Genomic DNA, 20,795 nt, shown 5'->3' on the forward strand with positions numbered 1-20,795 from the left:
GTCTGAGTTCTGCGAGTTCTTGGTCAATTGCACCCAGTGCTTGGAGGGTGTTGTTTCCTAAAATGGTCAGTCCACATATGAAGAAATTCCTATTACTGGCGCTGATCACCCCTGCGGCGCCTCCCAGGGATAGTGTCCCCAGAAATCCATACCCCAGAGAAGACCCTAATGTGACAGGGGCCTGCCAGTCGGCGCAGAATTCTGCGCTGATGGCCCTGGTCACTATGCGTTTCTGGACATGCCCTTCGCTTGGGCACGGAACCGTGAGAGGTCTGATTGTCCCTACGGAAAAGAACCTTGGAGGCCTGTCTGTGGCCGTCATGTATACATTTTTGAATAAAAACACGTAACCTTCTTTAACCCGATAACATTCATTACCCCGGGGTCGTTTGACCACATGGTCCCATCTTGTGGGACCTTCCCTCCCCCGGGACTGTCCACCTGATTGTACCCCTTGGTGAGAATCAAATGGATATGTCCCTGAGGCTGAGCTTACGTGGGTGCTGTTGCGCTTGCCACACATAAGCTGCCTACCCGCGGTGACTGCAATGCATTTTTGTTGCTTGCAGTCACAAGTGAAGTGTCCTTCCCGGACCCGGCACTCCTGGAGAGCACAATGTGCCTCAGCGCACGAATCATTTTTAGGGACAAAGGCATGCACGCACCCCCATCCCTCTCCCTTAAAACATTGTGGGTAGTTCCCATGTGTCTCCTCCCGTTGGGGTCCCATCCCCCCTAGAATTCCCGGCTCAGTGAGCTCTACACACCTTCCTTGTATCCCTTGTTTAAAGTACCCAATATGTTCCTTGCAGGGTGCCCCTGATGTGTCAATAGTGAATAACTCTTGTGGGAGCCACCCTGGTGTTGCGATGAATAGGGAGTTTACTGATCGCGCTGAAGGGTAACAAGCGGTCCTATTCCCATAGATCTGGATGTGTGTTTTCAGGAATAGGTTTCCTTCCATGATTGGGGGTTCTGCTCCCCTAACCCCCATGTGTTGGAGCGTATTTACAATGGTCATGGTTATTATCAAATATGTCCCTGTTCCCATATCGTTTTTTTCTCAACAGTATTTTACAGTTATAGTATATACAGAACATAAACAGGCAATCAAATTAAAAGTAGTTTGTTCCGACGTCTTGATAGTAGATCTGGTCCTGGTTCCTGTGGAATTTGAATGAACGAAAACGGTATTCTTTAGTTCATTTGTCTTCATACAGCTTTAATTGGGTCCAGTGTTTCCAGACCCCCTGTCCCCTTATATCTATACAGGCACAGGTATCTCCGCTAATAATGACCTCGTAAGGTCCGTGCCATCTTGGGGCAAATCCTGGTTTTGCAGGAAGCACTTTTGTTAATACCCGGCTCCCGGCCTTTGGGACCTCTGGTAATATTTCTGAGTCCTCCTCTGTATCGACCTGTGCCTGATGAAAAATTACGGACCGGCGCATCCCCTTCAATTGGGTGCTAAGGTCTCGGATGTATTGACGGATCTTATCCTTTATCGGACCCACATCTGTCCAGCCTGTAATAATGTTTTCGGGTAAGTGCATTGCTCGCCCGGTCATCAGCTCGTATGGAGTCAAGCCGGTAGTTCGATTTGTGGTCGCCCTAAGCCTCATCAGAACTGCAGGTAGGACTTCTGTCCAATTTCTACCTGAGGATTGCATTGCTTTTGCCATGGTTATTTTTAGAATCCGATTCATCCTCTCCACCATCCCGGAACTTTGTGGGTGATAGGGGATGTGAAATTTCTGTTTTATTCCGAATAGTTGGCAAATGTTTTTCATAACCTTTCCTGTGAAATGTGTTCCCTGGTCCGAATCAACTTGAATTGGCATCCCCCATCGGGGAATGACTTCTGCTGCCAATATCCTGGCTACCGTTAGGGCTGTACAATTGGTTGTGGGGAATGCCTCTACCCACCTGGTGAATTGATCTACTATTACCAGGCAGTATGTTTTCCCGTGAGAGGGGGGCAATGGTCCTATGAAGTCCATTTGTATCTGTTCCCAGGGTCCCTTCGGTCTGGGTTGGTGTCCCATCTTTACCTTTATGGGCTTCCCGGGGTTGTGCTGTGCACATATAGTGCATCTGCGGCAGTATGTGGCCACATCTCGTCCCAATCCTTTCCACCACCACTCTCTCCCCAGGCTCTGTATCATTGCATCCCTGCCTGTATGGGGAAGCCCGTGGTGTAGTTCCAGTAATGTGTTCTGGATACATCCTGGCGCCAATACCCGGTTATCTTTTCTCCACACCCCGTCAGTCCCTTTAACTGCGCCCAGCTCCTCCCATCTATCTCGTTCTTGCTGTGTAATGTCCCCGTGTAATTTCTGTATGTCAATTTCTTCCGGTTCTACCACTATCGCTGCAAGGGGCAGGCTTTTAATGTCGCTGTTTTCTAGTGCTTGCTGTGCCGCTGTGTCTGCGGCTTGATTCCCTTTGAAATGAATCCACCCCGGGGTGTCCCTTCCGGGTTCCCGCTGGTGGGCTTTTATTTTAATTACTGCGGCCTCTGTAGGCTGTTCACTAGCTGCTAGCAGCGCCCTTATCTGCTGTTGGTGTTTAATGGGGGTACCTCCTGTAGTAATGAACCCCCTTCTCCCCCATGCGGGCATGTAATCATGGATCACACCAAACGCATATTGGCTGTCTGTATACACATTGACTGTTTTTCCTGCTGCTAATCTTAAGGCTTGGGTGAGGGCAACTAATTCTGCTACCTGAGCGGACTGACCCCCGTCGATCCTTCCTGATTCTAGGGTTTCCAGGTTCTGGTCTACTACTGCCCACCCTGTCCTTGGTGATCCTGATACATATTTGCGGGACCCATCCACATAGAAGGTCTTATTTGCTGTTGGAAGGGGTTCGTCTCTAATCTTTCCTTCCTTGTTATCTTTGTCAATTTCTCCACAGCTGTGCGCTTCCCCAATATCTAAAATCCCTTCCGCGGGATTTTCTCCCGTGTCCCTAATGATGGTGACTGACTTGTTAGGTGGTAGGAGTGTGGCCTCCCACCTTGCCCTCCTTATATTTGAGACTGTTTTGAGTTTGCATCTCTACCAATGTATGTTTAGCATCTCTACCAATGTATGTTTTGTGTGTAGCACAATATCTCCTGTCATGACAATGGGCTCACTTATCCTCACAGCCCATGCTGCACAATCTAGGGCGGCTATGCACCTGGGCATCCCGGTGACTACTGGTCCCTCAGCCGTTGAATAATACCCTACGGGTCTCTTTCTATCTCCATGAGTCTGTGCCACAACGGCAGAATAGAAGCCGTCCTGGTTGTCACAGAAGATGTGGAACTTCTTGCTTCCATCTGGCAGTCCCAGCCCTGGGGCTGAAATTAACCTAGCTTTCAACTCTGCATCTGCTGTCTCTTGCTCTTGTCTCCACTCTATACTTTCCAAGGCTGGCTTTCCTCCCTTCACTAGTCTCTGAATTGGCTCTGCGATTCTTGCAAAGTCAGGGATAAAACTCCTACTGTAATTGAATAGTCCTAAAACTTTTCGGACCCCTCTTACTGTAACTGGTCGCGGCATTTCTTTAATCGCGGTTTTGCGGTCTGCGGGCATTTCTTTAATTCCCTGGGAAATTAGGTGTCCTAAGTACAGGACCTGGGGTTTTGCAATTTGTGCCTTATGTGGGCTGACTTTCAGCCCGGCTTTTGCCAATCCTTCTAGTAATGCATACAGGGCTGCCTTGTGCCCTTTTTCTGTTTTGGACGCTATTAACACATCGTCCACATACTGGAGGACTGTATTGTCCTCATGCAATTTCACCCTACTCAGAATATCGCTCATTGTTCTGTGAAATATGGCAGGACTGTTATGAAATCCCTGTGGGAGACGAGTCCATGTATACTGTTTCTCTCCCACAGTGAAGGCGAATTTGTTTTGGGATTCTGAGTCCAGTGGAAGGGACCAGAACCCATTTGCTATATCTAGCACCGTGAACATTTTGTGGTCTTGTGCCAATCCGTTTAAAATAGTCGAGGGGTTTGCCACAATGGGGTGTAATTTAGGTGTTACCTTGTTCAAACCTGTGTAATCGATGGTGAGCCAGTAGCTCCCGTCAGGTTTTATAACTGGCCATGTGGGGGAATTGGTGGTAGTGGTGGTTTCCCTGAGGATTCCCTTTTCTATTAAACCCTTGACTATTTCTACCACTGCCCCTTGCGCCACAGTGTCAGAGAGGAGGTTTGATGAGGACTTATCTGTTGAGGTAGTATGGGCGGAGATTAGAAATAGGAGAGGAGAGGTCACCCTGTTGGGAGTCTTTTATAGACCTCCTAAAAGTTCTAGAGAGGTTGAGGAAAGGATTGCGGAGTCAATCCTGCTTAGGAGTGAAAGTAATAGGGCAATTGTTATGGGGGATTTTAACTTGACTAATATTGACTGGAATTGTTATAGCTCTAGCTCGTTAGAGGGGTCAGTTTTTGTTCAAAGCGTGCAGGAAGGTTTTTTGACTCAGTATGTAGACAGGCCAACTAGAGGTGAGGCTATATTGGATCTGGTGCTGGGAAATGAGCCAGACCAGGTGCTAGACTTGGAAGTTGGTGTGCATTTTGGTGATAGTGACCACAATTCGGTTACGTTCACCTTAGTGATGGAAAGGGATAGGCATGAACCTCGGGCCAGTGGTTTTAGCTGGGGGAAGGGTAATTATGAGGCTATTAGGAGAGAATTAGGAAGCATAGGTTGGACTAGGAGATTACAGGGACTGGGAACGTCCGACATGTGGAGTTTTTTCAAGGAGCAGCTACTGCGAGTCTGTGATAGGTATGTCCCTGTCAGGCAAGGAGGAATTGGTAGGGCTAGGGAACCGTGGTGCACCAAAAAAGTTTCTTTGTTGGTTAAAAAGAAAAAGGAGGCTTATGTTCGGATGAGACGTGAGCACTCGGGTAGTGCACTAGAAAGGTTTAGATTGGCTAAGAGGGAGTTGAAGAGCGAGCTTAGAAGGGCTAAAAGGGGACATGAGAAGACTTTGGCGGATAGGGTTAAAGAGAATCCTAAGGCGTTCTATAGGTATGTCAAGAACAGAAGGTTGGTTAGGGCAAGTTTAGGGCCAGTTATAGATGGCAGAGGGAAGTTATGTGTGGAACCGGAGGAGATTGGTGAAGCATTGAACCAATATTTCTCTTCGGTGTTCACGCAAGGGGACATGAATATAGCTGAGGAGGACACTGGGTTGCAAGGGAGTAGAATAGACAGTATTACAGTTGATAAGGAGGATGTGCAGGATATTCTGGAGGGTCTGAAAATAGATAAATCCCCTGGTCCGGATGGGATTTATCCAAGGATTCTCTGGGAGGCAAGAGAAGTGATTGCAGAGCCTCTGGCTCTGATCTTCAGGTCGTCGTTGGCCTCTGGTATAGTACCAGAAGATTGGAGGTTAGCGAATGTTGTCCCATTGTTTAAGAAGGGGAACAGAGACTTCCCCGGGAATTATAGACCGGTGAGTCTCACTTCTGTTGTCGGCAAGATGTTGGAAAAAATTATAAGGGATAGGATTTATAGTTATTTGGAGAGTAATGAATTGATAGGTGATAGTCAGCATGGTTTTGTGGCAGGTAGGTCGTGCCTTACTAACCTTATTGAGTTTTTTGAGAAAGTGACCAAGGAGGTGGATGGGGGCAAGGCAGTGGACGTGGTATATATGGATTTTAGTAAGGCGTTTGATAAGGTTCACCATGGTAGGCTTCTGCAGAAAATGCAGATGTATGGGATTGGGGGTGATCTAGGAAATTGGATCAGGAATTGGCTAGCGGATAGGAAACAGAGGGTGGTGGTTGATAGTAAATATTCATCATGGAGTGCGGTTACAAGTGGTGTACCTCAGGGATCTGTTTTGGGGCCACTGCTGTTTGTAATATTTATTAATGATCTGGATGAGGGTATAGTTGGGTGGATTAGCAAATTTGCTGATGACACCAAAGTCGGTGGTGTGGTAGACAGTGAGGAAGGGTGTCGTAGTTTGCAGGAAGACTTAGACAGGTTGCAAAGTTGGGCCGAGAGGTGGCGGATGGAGTTTAATGCGGAGAAGTGTGAGGTAATTCACTTTGGTAGGAATAACAGATGTGTTGAGTATAGGGCTAACGGGAGGACTTTGAATAGTGTGGAGGAGCAGAGGGATCTAGGTGTATGTGTGCATAGATCCCTGAAAGTTGGGAATCAAGTAGATAAGGTTGTTAAGAAGGCATATGGTGTCTTGGCGTTTATTGGTAGGGGGATTGAATTTAGGAGTCGTAGCGTTATGTTGCAACTGTACACAACTCTGGTGCGGCCGCACTTGGAGTACTGTGTGCAGTTCTGGTCCCCACATTACAGGAAGGATGTGGAGGCTTTGGAGAGGGTGCAGAGGAGGTTTACCAGGATGTTGCCTGGTATGGAGGGGAGATCCTATGAGGAGAGGCTGAGGGATTTGGGATTGTTTTCGCTGGAAAGGCGGCGGCTAAGAGGGGATCTTATTGAAACATATAAGATGATTAGAGGTTTAGATAGGGTGGATAGTGATAGCCTTTTTCCTCTGATGGAGAAATCCAGCACGAGGGGGCATGGCTTTAAATTGAGGGGGGGTAGTTATAGAACCGATGTCAGGGGTAGGTTCTTTACCCAGAGGGTGGTGAGGGATTGGAATGCCCTGCCAGCATCAGTAGTAAATGCGCCTAGTTTGGGGGCGTTTAAGAGATCCGTAGATAGGTTCATGGACGAAAAGAAATTGGTTTAGGTTGGAGGGTCACAGTTTTTTTTTTAACTGGTCGGTGCAACATTGTGGGCCGAAGGGCCTGTTCTGCGCTGTAATGTTCTATGTTCTATGTTCTATGTTCTCTCTTGATAGGGTATTGTCGGTGGGGCTTGTGTTCCGGTCTAGGGACTTTTATCGGTTCTGTGTCGGTTAGTCCGGTATCTAATTTCGTCCTAGCCCAGGCTTCGGGAATGGAAGCGCAGATGGCTCCGAACCCTTCTTTTTCCTGATCCCAATCTCGGGCCACTATGGTGGCTATCCCAACCGTCCCCAGGTGGCTAGCTAATGTCCCTATTCCGGTCTTCCTATAAGAACATAAGAACATAAGAAATAGGAGCAGGAGTAGGCCATCTAGCCCCTCGAGCCTGCCCCGCCATTCAATAAGATCATGGCTGATCTGACGTGGATCAGTACCACTTACCCACCTGATCCCCATAACCCTTAATTCCCTTACCGATCAGGAATCCATCCATCCGTGCTTTAAACATATTCAGCGAGGTAGCCTCCACCACCTCAGTGGGCAGAGAATTCCAGAGATTCACCACCCTCTGGGAGAAGAAGTTCCTCCTCAACTCTGTCTTAAACCGACCCCCCTTTATTTTGAGGCTGTGTCCTCTAGTTTTAACTTCCTTACTAAGTGGAAAGAATCTCTCCGCCTCCACCCTATCCAGCCCCCGCATTATCTTATAAGTCTCCATAAGATCCCCCCTCATCCTTCTAAACTCCAACGAGTACAAACCCAATCTCCTCAGCCTCTCCTCATAATCCAAACCCCTCATCTCCGGTATCAACCTGGTGAACCTTCTCTGCACTCCCTCCAATGCCAATATATCCTTCCTCATATAAGGGGACCAATACTGCACACAGTATTCCAGCTGCGGCCTCACCAATGCCCTGTACAGGTGCATCAAGACATCCCTGCTTTTATATTCTATCCCCCTCGCGATATAGGCCAACATCCCATTTGCCTTCTTGATCACCTGTTGTACCTGCAGACTGGGCTTTTGCGTCTCATGCACAAAGACCCCCGGGTCCCTTTGCACGGTAGCATGTTTTAATTTGTTTCCATTGAGATAGTAATCCCATTTGTTATTATTTCCTCCAAAGTGCATAACCTCGCATTTATCAACGTTATACTCCATTTGCCATATCCTCGCCCACTCACTCAGCCTGTCCAAATCTCTCTGCAGATCTTCTCCGTCCTCCACACAATTCACTTTTCCACTTATCTTTGTGTCGTCTGCAAACTTCGTTACCCTACACTCCGTCCCCTCCTCCAGATCATCTATATAAATGGTGAATAGTTGCGGCCCGAGTACCGATCCCTGCGGCACGCCACTAGTTACCTTCCTCCAACCGGAAAAACACCCATTTATTCCGACTCTTTGCTTCCTGTCAGATAGCCAGTCCCCAATCCACTTTAACACACTACCCCCAACTCCGTGTGCCCTAATCTTCTTCAGCAGCCTTTTATGGGGCACCTTATCAAACGCCTTTTGGAAATCCAAAAACACCGCATCCACCGGTTCTCCTCCATCAACCGCCCTCGTCACATCTTCATAAAAATCCAACATGTTCGTCAAGCACGACTTTCCCCTCATGAATCCATGCTGCGTCTGATTGATCGAACCATTTCTATCCAGATGCCCTGCTATCTCCTCTTTAATAATGGATTCCAGCATTTTCCCTACTACAGACTTTAAGCTGACCGGCCTATAGTTACCCGCCTTTTGTCTCCTTCCTTTTTTAAACAGCGGCGTAACATTAGCCGTTTTCCAATCAACCGGCACTACCCCAGAATCCACTATTACCTCTGACATTTCTTTCAATACCCTGGGATGCATTCCATCCGGACCCGGGGACTTGTCCACCTTCAGTCCCATTAGTCTACCCAGCACTGCCTCTCTGGTAACATTAATTGTATTAAGTATTTCTCCTGCTGCCAACCCTCTATCGTTAATATTTGGCAAACTATTTGTGTCCTCCACCGTGAAGACCGACACAAAAAACTTATTTAAAGACTCAGCCATATCCTCATTTCCCACTATTAACTCCCCCCTCTCGTCCTCCAAGGGTCCAACATTCACTCTAGCCACTCTATTCCTTTTTATATATTTATAAAAACTTTTACTATCATTTTTTATATTAATTGCTAGCCTAGCTTCATAGTCTATCCTTCCTTTCTTTATCGCTTTCTTAGTCTCTCTTTGTTGTTTCTTAAATTTTTCCCAATCACTTGTTTCTCCACTATTTTTGGCCACTCTGTACGCAGCTGTTTTTATTTTAATACTCTCCTTTATTTCCTTCGTTATCCACGGCTGGTTCTCCCTTTTCTTACAATCCTTGCTTTTTGCTGGAATATATTTTTGCTGAGAACTGAAAAGGATCTCCTTAAAAATCCTCCACTGTTCCTCAGCTATCCTACCTGCCAGCCTGCTCTCCCAGTCTACCTTAGCCAATTCATCCCTCATCCTATCATATTTCCCTCTGTTCAAACAGAGGACACTGGTTTGGGACCAAACTTTCTCCTCTTCCATCTGAATCAGAAATTCGACCATATTGTGGTCACTAGACCCAAGAGGGTCCTTCACAATAAGATCCTTAATTCTACCTACCTCGTTACACAATACCAGATCCAAAATAGCTCGTTCCCTCGTCGGTTCCGTAACATGCTGTTCAAGGAAACTATCCCGACAGCATTCTAAGAACTCTTCCTCCATTCCACCCTTACCGACTTGAGTCTGCCAGTCAATGTGCATGTTGAAGTCCCCCATGATTATTGCCGTTCCGTTTTTACACGCATCCCTTATCTGCTTGTTTATAGCCCTCCCTACCTCAACATTATTATTTGGGGGCCTATATACCACACCTACTAGTGTCTTTCTCCCTCTACTATTCCTCATCTCTACCCATAATGATTCCACGTTTTGTTCCTCAGAGCCTATGTCATCCCTCAGTACTACCCTGATATTATCTCTTATTAATAGCGCGACCCCACCACCTTTTCCTTCCTGTCTATTCTTCCTAAACGCCTGATACCCCTGGATATTCATCTCCCAGTCCTGGTCACCTTTCAGCCACGTTTCTGTAATGGCCACTAGATCGTACCCACTTGTGCTGATTTGCACCATCAACTCATTTACCTTGTTCCGAATGCTTCGTGCATTCAGGCAAAGTGTCCTTATTCCAGCTTTTATCTGGACCCGCTTTGATGAGTCGCGAACACCCTCTCCCTCTATTCCCTTATCTAAATTACCACCTTCATTCACTTGCACCCTCTCCTCTACCATTAATTTTGTAATTCCCCTTACCCCTGCATCCTCCCCCCCATCAATTAGTTCCTTGATCCTAGTCAACTCTTCTAACTCCCCTCCCCCCAACCTATCTAGTTTAAATTCTCCCCAGTAGCCTTAGCCAACCTACCGGCCAGGATATTGGTCCCCCTGTGATTCAAGTTCCACCCGTTTTTTGTATACAGATCACCCCTGCCCCTAAAGAGGTCCCAATGGTCCAGGAACCTGAATCCCTGCCCCCTGCACCAGTCCCTCAGCCACACATTCATCTTCCACCTCACTCCATTCCTGCCCTCACCTTCCCGTGGCACAGGCAGTAATCCTGAGATTACTACCTTTGCTTTCCTCTTTCTCAGCTGTCTCCCTAATTCCCTGTACTCCCTTTTCATGACCCCTTCTCCCTTCCTACCCACATCAGCGGTACCAATATGTACTGCTACCTCAGGCTCCTCTCCCTCCCACCTCAGGATTTCCGGGACGCGACTAGCGACATCCTGGATCCCGGCCCCAGGGAGGCAGACCACCATGCGAGACTCCCGCCTACCTCCGCAGAAATGCCTGTCTGTCCCCTTCACCATCGAGTCCCCGATTAATACCGCCTTCCTTCTCTTTTCCTTAGCCCTCTGAGTTACAGGGCTGGACTTCACTCCGGAGACACGGCCACTGCTGCTTCCCCCAGGCGGGCTGTCCCCCCCAGCAGTACTCAAGCAGGAGTACTTGTTGTGCAGGGGCAAATCCACCGGGGTGCTCTCAACCACCCTAGCCTTACCCTTCCTGGCCGTCACCCACTTGGCCTCTACCCGTGACCCTGGTGTGACCACCTGATGATAGCTCTTGTCTGTCACCTCCTCATTCTCCCTCATCAGCCTAAGATCCTCGAGCTGCAGTTCCAGCTCCCTAACACGGTCCCTCAGGAACCGCAGCTCGACACACCCCTCACAGATGTGGATGTCCGGGAGGCCAGATGCCTCCAGGACCTCCCACATCCTACACTGGGAACAACACACTGGTTTCACACTCATACTGGACACTTTATGTCAAGTAAGACAGTGAAAAGTTAATAAGAATGTAAGGAAACAAAAACTCACCCCTGCTCGTCCAAGCCCTGTGAGCCAAAGCCCTGACAGCTCACTCAACTTCCCACTCACTCTGCTGCCCACTACGATGCTGCCCGCTGTATACTTTGGTACGCTTTTAAACCCTCCAAAAACTTCCCCAGGCCTCTCCTGGGCCTCCTTCCGGTTTTGAAAAAAACCTCCGATTTTAAACCCCAAATTAACTGAAAAAATAAATAATTAATTAAAGTCAGAAAACCAACTCTCTTACCCTCAGCCTGCTCCTGGGAACAATGAAGCTGAACCTCCAAGGTAAGCCCTTTTTAAACCGTCCAAAAACTTCCTACCGTCAGGTTGTGGCCAAATTAGTTTCCCTTTCCCACAATCTATCAGCACCTGGTATTCCCTCATTAAATCGTTCCCCATGATTGTGCCCTCATTATTCTGACAAACGTAAAATTGTATTGGAATGTACTTGTGGTTGATTTCTACTCGTGTGGTTTCACTAAGATAGGCGGGTATTCTCTCTCCCCCGACCCCGGTTATGTGTATTCTTTTGTTGGTCAGTGGCAGGGGTAGGTTTGTAACTGATATGGCTGCTCCCGTATCTACTAACATGTGGCATTCCCTACCCCCTACCAGGGCTTCTACATATATTCTCTCCCCCTCTTTCCTGTTTTGGATGGGAGCTACGGGTTGTGAGATTTCGACCAGTGTTGGCCGATAAGTGGAGTGGATGGACACCGGCTTTTGTCGGGATTCACTGTCTTCTGTGGGCGTGGCTACACTAATCCTCTCTTGTCTCCCATCTCCCTGGTTTGAACATAAGAACATAAGAACATAGGAAATAGGAGCAGGAGTAGGCCATCTAGCCCCTCGAGCCTGCCCCGCCATTCAATAAGATCATGGCTGATCTGACGTGGATCAGTACCACTTACCCGCCTGATCCCCATAACCCTTAATTCCCTTACCGATCAGGAATCCATCCATCCGCGCTTTAAACATATTCAGCGAGGTAGCCTCCACCACCTCAGTGGGCAGAGAATTCCAGAGATTCACCACCCTCTGGGAGAAGAAGTTCCTCCTCAACTCTGTCTTAAACCGACCCCCCTTTATTTTGAGGCTGTGTCCTCTAGTTTTAACTTCCTTACTAAGTGGAAAGAATCTCTCCGCCTCCACCCTATCCAGCCCCCGCATTATCTTATAAGTCTCCATAAGATCCCCCCTCATCCTTCTAAACTCCAACGAGTACAAACCCAATCTCCTCAGCCTCTCCTCATAATCCAAACCCCTCATCTCCGGTATCAACCTGGTGAACCTTCTCTGCACTCCCTCCAATGCCAATATATCCTTCCTCATATAAGGGGACCAATACTGCACACAGTATTCTAGCTGCGGCCTCACCAATGCCCTGTACAGGTGCATCAAGACATCCCTGCTTTTATATTCTATCCCCCTCGCAATATAGGCCAACATCCCATTTGCCTTCTTGATCACCTGTTGTACCTGCAGACTGGGCTTTTGCGTCTCATGCACAAGGACCCCCAGGTCCCTTTGCATGGTAGCATGTTTTAATTTGTTTCCATTGACTCTTCTAGTCACCCTAGTGGATTCCGGGAATGTGGTGCCCCCGGGGTTGGTCTATAGTTGTCTCGGGGTCTCCCATGTTTCCCCCAACATGTTGCCTCGGTGTGCCCTGCCCTGTGGCAGTGGTCAGAGCGGGGCCCGCCATTCTCGGGTTTCCCTTTGAATGGTGCTTCGCTGCAGAATCTAGCTGGCCACATGTGTAGCAGCTGAACCCGGTTCTCCCCTTATCTCCGTTATGGGGGGTTCCAGTTCTCTCTCGTCTGGGCTTTGCCTGGGCAACCTTCCCTTCTTTTATCCCGCTAGCCCACTCGACTAGCTCGTCATAGTCTTGGGATGCTATCACCCCCATCTTAAGGATTTCTTGGTGTACCTCTGATAGCCCGTCCTTGAATCCCTGGATAAAAGCCCTGTCTCTCCTATCCACATTGTCCTGTCCTGAACACTCCCTATATACCTGGAATAATCTCTCTCCAAATTCCGATGCACTTTCCCCCTGTCCTTGTTTAGTATTTGTGATCCTGCTCCAATTAGTGGGGGAGTTCCCTAAGACCCGTTGGATTTCGGTCTTAAATAATGTAAAGGGTGCCTGCTGGTCGTCTATCTCAGCCGTTGTAGGAACGGCATGTGTCCACCTTCCTCCATTATAGTCCTGTGCTGCTTGGGCCGCTGGCCCTCCTGCCACCAACCTCCATTTATCCGCTGGACAGGCTGCCCTGACCAGCTGGTGTATGTCCCTTAAATGTAACTGGTGTCCTACCCAGAGTGAATCTAATTCGCCCCAAAATCCCAGGTTTGCGCTTCTGGGTTTTAACTTCCCCAGGGATGCCATAATCTGCTGCCTTTCCCCTGGGGTAAAAGGCTTATAGGTTGCTTTTGGTTGTGCTAACGTCCCTCCTCTGGTGACTGGCGCTAGATTATAATTTTTTATGTCTCCTTCTGATGCTGGAGCGGTTGTATGTTTCTGCACTGACTCGTATGGGCGCCGAGGGTCCGTTTCCTCTGATCTCTGCGTTATCTCCACAGTGTGGTTTCTGTGTTCTAATTCCCTCACTCTCTCCTGCAATACCTTAATTTGTTCTGTCTCTTTGTGTCTCTCCTCCATTGAGGCATTTACCTTCTCAATTAGTCCAGCTAACTGGGTCACTAACATTACTCCCATTACTTTTGTTTTGTCCCGTTTAACTCCGTCTACCCACTTTCTTTGATCTTTTAAAGTTTGTGATGCGTTCCACCCGTTCCCTTTCATCTTTGCAACAATCGCTTCTCTGGCTAACAGATACTTCAAAATGAGAGCTACTGCAGTTTCTCCCTTAACAACGTGGTCTGCCATTTTTCTGTCTAGCAGTCCTGCAACCCCCGTATGCTGGTTCCAACAGTAAAAGTGCCCCAACTCTCTCTCTCTTATCTCCTGTCACTGATACTGCTCCAGCACCGTCTGTATTGCTGTAGGGTCTCGTAGTGGGGTCCCAGTGGGTCTCTTCCCCTGTGCTCCCCCAACTATTCCTGACACCTCACGCTTGGTCTATTTTGTGTTGTCTTATTGGGATGTGTGCTGGTTTTTTAGTGGGTTTGTCGGCCCCTGTCCCCAGCCCCTTTAAGTACAACGCCTCCCGCTTGGCCACCACCTCCACTCCCCAAAACCTGGTACCCTGCTATGGACTGTGGTGTTCCCTACAGACGAACAAGGTTATCAAACTCCGCCCGGGTCCCTAATGGATTCTCCGTCGCCGTGTCTCTTGGTCAGGATGGATCGGGTCCCCTCTTCCTCAACACTTACACATATGTATCTGTTATCAAAGCCCCTGTTATAATTAGTAACTGTATCGACTCTGAGGTTGTTCGTCCCTTCAGAGTCAGTGTTGTTACCCGATTTACACTGTCCGTGCCTTGCACCCTGAGTGCCTGTGCCTCTTAGCGCCCGCTTCAAAACCCAACCTTAGCGTGGGAGATTTCTCCTCTTAACGTCCAGTTTAGGGTAGGGCACCTTGAGTCAAGCACTCCCTTGTCCTATTGCCTTGGCACAGACAGCGGTTTCGTCTACAATCCTGGGTTAGTTACACCAATTAGTTCTGCATGCGGTTCTTATCTTTATATTAGTCTTAATTCCTTATTCCCGTTATCAAATAGCCCAAAACCTGTTATCTTTACCTCTGGTCCTCTATTCCTATTAAAGTTACTTACCTTCTTCCACGCGGTCGTTCTGACCTGTACCTTCAATTTAAAAACTTAGGCAAGATTATACAGTTCTACAAGACAACAATATTTAACACAGACAAACCCTAACCCTTAAAGGTACCTCACTTTGAATGGAGACTTGTACTCGCCCTTGACTGCTCTGGATGGGCACCAATATCCTGGGTGCGAGGTTAAAAGTTAAGGTTTATTTATTAGTCACAAGCAATGCTTACATTAACAGTGCAATGAAGTTACTGTGAAATTCCCCTAGTCGCCACACTCTGGAGTAGCAAGCCAGTAAGTGTAGGGACTGGGGAAGAGCTTGAGACTAAGGCAGATATAGCAAAGGGGAAGAACAGTCAGGGAGAGGTTGCTGAGCTCAACAGAACTGGAAACTTGGACTATATTTGCTTCAATGCAAGAAGTATAACAGAAATGAGGAAACATTTTCTCTGAGGGCGGAGAGAGTCTCTGGAACTCTCTTCTTCAAGAGGCGGAGGAAGCAGAGCCTTTGAATATTTCTAAGGCAGAGCCAGATAGATTCTTGATTAACATGGTCTGATTGAATGGTGCATGAACTCGACGGGCAGAGTGGCCTACTCCTGCTTCCAGTTTGTCTGTTCATAAACATTAATTCTGTTTCTCTTCACAAATACTGTCTAAATCACTGCACATTTCCAGCAATTTAATTTTTATGTCATATTTTAAAATTGGCATCAGAACCAGAAGTCAAATGAGAAATTCCTTCAGAGAAATGTTGTTCTGATCTGGATTACATCTTCATGCAAGCATAATGGACTCAAATTCCACGGAGAGTTTCAAAGGCGATTGGACAAAATCTAGTGGGCTGATGAGGAGGAAGCTGGGATGTGGAGTATGTTGCACAATGACACAATGACCTCCATTTTACAATAGACACTTGATGATTTCAATGCTCTCTCACCAGGGTCTTTCACCAGAAGGCTCTCTGACCATTTGTTTCCAGTTAATTTCATGCAGAAAAACGACTAATGTTACGCCGCTGTTTAAAAAAGGAAGGAGACAAAAGGCGGGTAACTATAGGCCGGTCAGCTTAACGTCTGTAGTAGGGAAAATGCTGGAATCCATTATTAAAGAGGAGGTAGCAGGGCATCTGGATAGAAATGGTTCGATCAATCAGACGCAGCATGGATTCATGAGGGGAAAGTCGTGCTTGACGAACATGTTGGATTTTTATGAAGATGTGACGAGGGCGGTTGATGGAGGAGAACCGGTGGATGCGGTGTTTTTGGATTTCCAAAAGGCGTTTGATAAGGTGCCCCATAAAAGGCTGCTGAAGAAGATTAGGGCACACGGAGTTGGGGGTAGTGTGTTAAAGTGGATTGGGGACTGGCTATCTGACAGGAAGCAAAGAGTCGGAATAAATGGGTGTTTTTCCGGTTGGAGGAAGGTAACTAGTGGCGTGCCGCAGGGATCGGTACTCGGGCCGCAACTATTCACCATTTATATAGATGATCTGGAGGAGGGGACGGAGTGTAGGGTAACGAAGTTTGCAGACGACACAAAGATAAGTGGAAAAGTGAATCGTGTGGAGGATGGAGAAGATCTGCAGAGAGATTTGGACAGGCTGAGTGAGTGGGCGAGGATATGGCAAATGGAGTATAACGTTGATAAATGCGAGGTTATACACTTTGGAGGAAATAATAACAAATGGGATTACTATCTCAATGGAAACAAATTAAAACATGCTACCGTGCAAAGGGATCTGGGGGTCCTTGTGCATGAGACGCAAAAGCCCAGTCTGCAGGTACAACAGGTGATCAAGAAGGCAAATGGGATGTTGGCCTATATCGCGAGGGGGATAGAATATAAAAGCAGGGATGTCTTGATGCACCTGTACAGGGCATTGGTGAGGCCGCAGCTAGAATACTGTGTGCAGTATTGGTCCCCTTATATGAGGAAGGATATATTGGCATTGGAGGGAGTGCAGAGAAGGTTCACCAGGTTGATACCGGAGATGAGGGGTTTGGATTATGAGGAGAGGCTGAGGAGATTGGGTTTGTACTCGTTGGAGTTTAGAAGGATGAGGGGGGATCTTATGGAGACTTATAAGATAATGCGGGGGCTGGATAGGGTGGAGGCGGAGAGATTCTTTCCACTTAGTAAGGAAGTTAAAACTAGAGGACACAGCCTCAAAATAAAGGGGGGTCGGTTTAAGACAGAGTTGAGGAAGAACTTCTTCTCCCAGAGGGTGGTGAATCTCTGGAATTATCTGCCCACTGAGGTGGTGGAGGCTACCTCGCTGAATATGTTTAAAGCGCGGATGGATGGATTCCTGATCGGTAAGGGAATTAAGGGTTATGGGGATCAGGCGGGTAAGTGGTACTGATCCACGTCAGATCAGCCATGATCTTATTGAATGGCGGGGCAGGCTCGAGGGGCTAGATGGCCTACTCCTGCTCCTATTTCTTATGTTCTTATGTTCTTAGGAAGTGGGATGTTTATTTCTGTCTGTTACGCACAGCTGTCCAGGTCTCTCTGAGACACTTGGTAGCTTCCGACCACCCAGCTTGTTTTTCTGTCCCACCTTTCCACATTCTTGTACTAATCCCTGATGTGATCACTGGAACAGGGGATACAGTTTATAAACAAGGAGACTCCCACAGAGATGAGAAGACCTTTCTTTCTCTCAGAGGACTTAAATCTTTGGAATGTTCTTCCTCAGATTGCAATGGGGACAGGATCAACGGATATATTTAAGACTTGACTAACTGATAAGTCAAGGTTTGTTGGGGTTGGCCACTATCAGATCAGCTATGATCTTATTAAACGGTGGAGCAGGCTTGAGGGGCTGAATGCCTGCTCCTGTTCCATGTTCTTGATTTTTAATCTAGATTTCAGCAAAGCCTTTGATGAAGTCTCAATACTCCATGTTTTTCAGGACACTGACTTCCAGAAGAAAATTGACCATGAGATCCGAATGCGGGATGGAGCTTGCAAACTCCTGGCTGCTTGTACACAGAGGGAGCAAGCACTGGAGGCAGCAAAGAGCCTCCTGACCTGCAACATTCGCATAATGGCCTACATGTCAGAGCTCCAAAGAATGAAGGAAGCTCAGGTCATGCAGCGGAAGGTCAGGAGGTAAGTAACTAACTTACACCAAAGGATGTTGGTCGTAATTTTACCACCATCTCCACCTCGGAATCGGGGCGGCGGAGTCTCGCAGAATGGAACTCTCCGTTGGCCTCGCCCGAGCGAGGTCGTAAAATATCGGCCGCTGTGTGGATTTGGGGAGTGAATTCCAGAGATATCTCTTCCTGTGAAGGAAGGAGGTTGTATAAAGCTTTTTGTAGAATTCCTACAATGCAGAAGGAGGCCATTTGGCCCATCGGGTCTGCACTAATAACAATCCTGCCCCAAGCTCTATCCCCACAACTACACACATTTACCATGGCCAATCCATCTAACCTACACATCCCGGGACACGAAGGGGCAATTTAGCTTGGCCAATCAACCCAACCCGCACATCTTTGTACTGTGGGAGGAAACCGGAGCACACACAGGAAACCCACGCAGACATGGGGAGGTGGTGCAGACTCCACACAGGCAGTGAACCAAGCCGGGAATCGAACCCAGGTCCCTGGAGCTGTGAGGCAGCAATGGTAACCACTGTGCTACCGTGCCACCTCTTTCTAAAAGATGAGTGAAGAGAACATAAGAACATAAGAACTGGCCATCTGGCCCCTCGGGCCTGCTCCGCCATCCAATAAGATCATGGCTGATCTTTTTGTGGACTCAGCTCCACTTACCCGCCCATTCAACACAACCCTTAATTCCTTTACTGTTCAAAAATGTATCTATCCTTGCCTTAAAAACATTCAATGAGGTAGCCTCAACTGCTTCACTGGGCAGGGAATTCCACAGATTCACACCCTTTGTGTGAAGAAGCTCCTCCTCAACTCAGTCCTAAATCTTCTTCCCCTCATTTTGAGGCTATGCCCTCCAGTTCTCGTTTCACCCGCCAGTGGAAACAACTTCCCTGCTTCTATCTTATCTATTCCCTTCATAATCTTATATGTTTTTATAAGATCTCCCCTCATTCTTCTGAATCCCAATGAGTATAGCCCCAGTCTACTCAGTCTCCTCATAAGCCAACCCTCTCAACTCCGGAATCAACCTAGTGAATCTCCTCTGCACCCCCTCCAGTGCCAGTATATTTTTTCTCAAGTAAGGAGACCAAAACTGTACACAGTACTCCAGGTGTGGCCTCACCAGCACCTTATACAGCTGCAACATAACCTCGCTGTTTTTAAACTCCATCCCTCTAGCAATGAAGGACAAAATTCCATTTGCCTTCTTAATTACCTGCTGTACCTGCAAACCAACTCCTTGAGATTCCTGCACAAGGACACCCAGGTCCCTCTGCACAGCAGCATGCTGCATTTTTTTACCATTTAAATAATAGTCCATTTTGCTGTTATTCCTACCAAAATGGATGACCTCACATTTACCAACATTGTACTCCATCTGCCAGACCCTCGCCCACTCACTTAGATTATCTGTATCCCTTTGCAGACTTTCAGCATCCTCTGCACACTTTGCTGTTCCACCCATCTTAGTGTCATCTGCGAATTTTGACACACTACACTTGGTCCCCAACTCCAAATCATCTATGTAAATCGGATACAATTTTGTTTACAATTTACTAATATCTGAAACAGAGTTGGAAATATATCGCCGTTCCTTCGCAGTCGCTGGGTCAAAATCCTGGAATTCCCTCCCTCACAGCATTGTGGGTCAACCCACAGCACATGGACTGCAGCGATACAAGAAAGCAGCTCATCACCACCTTCTCAAGGGCAACTAGGGATGGGCAATAAATACTGGCCCAGCTAGGTCCATGTCCCATGAATGAATAAAAAAAAGCTGGGGTCTGGTGCAGAAGGTGAAGTCGCATGCGATCAGAGGTGAGCTGCAAGGTGGATACAAAACTTTGCTCTTCCACCCATCTTAGCATCATCTGCGAATTTTGACACACTACACTTGGTCCCCAACTCCAAATCATCTATGTAAATCATAAACAATTGTGGTCCCAACACTGATCCCTGAGGCACACCACGAGTCACTGACAGACCGCGTGGTAGGTTGTTGCATAAAGTTAAATCTCACAGGATCCAGGGTGAGGTATGAAAGAACAAAGAACAAAGGACAAAGAAAATTACAGCACAGGAACAGGCCCTTCGGCCCTCCAAGCCTGCACCGACCATGCTGCTCGACTCAACCAAAACCCCCTACCGTTCCGGGGACCGTATCCCTCTATTCCCATCTCGTTCGTGTACTTGTCAAGACGCCCCTGAAAAGTCACTACCGTATCCGCTTCCACTACATCCCCCGGCAACGAGTTCCAGGCACCCACTACTCTCTGCGTAAAAAATCTGCCTCGTACATAGAACAAAGAATAAAGAACAAAGAATAGTACAGCACAGGAAACAGGCCCTACGGCCCTCCAAGCCTGTGCCGCTCATTGGTCCAACTAGACCATTCGTTTGTATCCCTCCATTCCCAGACTGCTCATGTGACTATCCAGGTAAGTCTTAAATGATGCCAGCGTGTCTGCCTCCACCACCCTACTTGGCAGCGCATTCCAGGCCCCCACCACTCCCTGTGTAAAATACATCCCTCTGATATCAGAGTTATACCTCGCCCCTCTCACGTTGAGCCCGTGACCCCTCGTGTTCATCACCTCCGACCTGGGAAAAAGCTTCCCACTGTTCACCCTATCTATACCCTTCATAATTTTGTACACCTGTATTAGGTCTCCCCTCATTCTCCGTCTTTCCAGGAAGAACAAGCCCAGTTTACCCAATCTCTCCTCATAGCTAAGACCCTCCATACCAGGGAACATCCTGGTAAACCTTCTCTGCACTCTCTCTAAAGCCTCCACGTCCTT

The 20,795-nt window shown here is 47.7% G+C and overlaps 1 protein-coding gene across 1 annotated transcript in view; it reads left to right on the plus strand.

The window, feature by feature from the left end:
* Positions 1-20,795, plus strand: part of rtkna (rhotekin a) — a 412,303-nt gene that overhangs the window by 32,900 nt on the left and 358,608 nt on the right. The window contains exon 2 of the mRNA XM_078204370.1: positions 17,787-17,986. Coding sequence (XP_078060496.1) covers positions 17,787-17,986 — 200 coding nt within the window. The remainder of the gene's footprint in view (positions 1-17,786; positions 17,987-20,795) is intronic.

Source organism: Mustelus asterias, unplaced genomic scaffold (assembly GCF_964213995.1).
Source record: "Mustelus asterias unplaced genomic scaffold, sMusAst1.hap1.1 HAP1_SCAFFOLD_315, whole genome shotgun sequence".
NCBI classification, from domain to species: domain Eukaryota; kingdom Metazoa; phylum Chordata; class Chondrichthyes; order Carcharhiniformes; family Triakidae; genus Mustelus; species Mustelus asterias.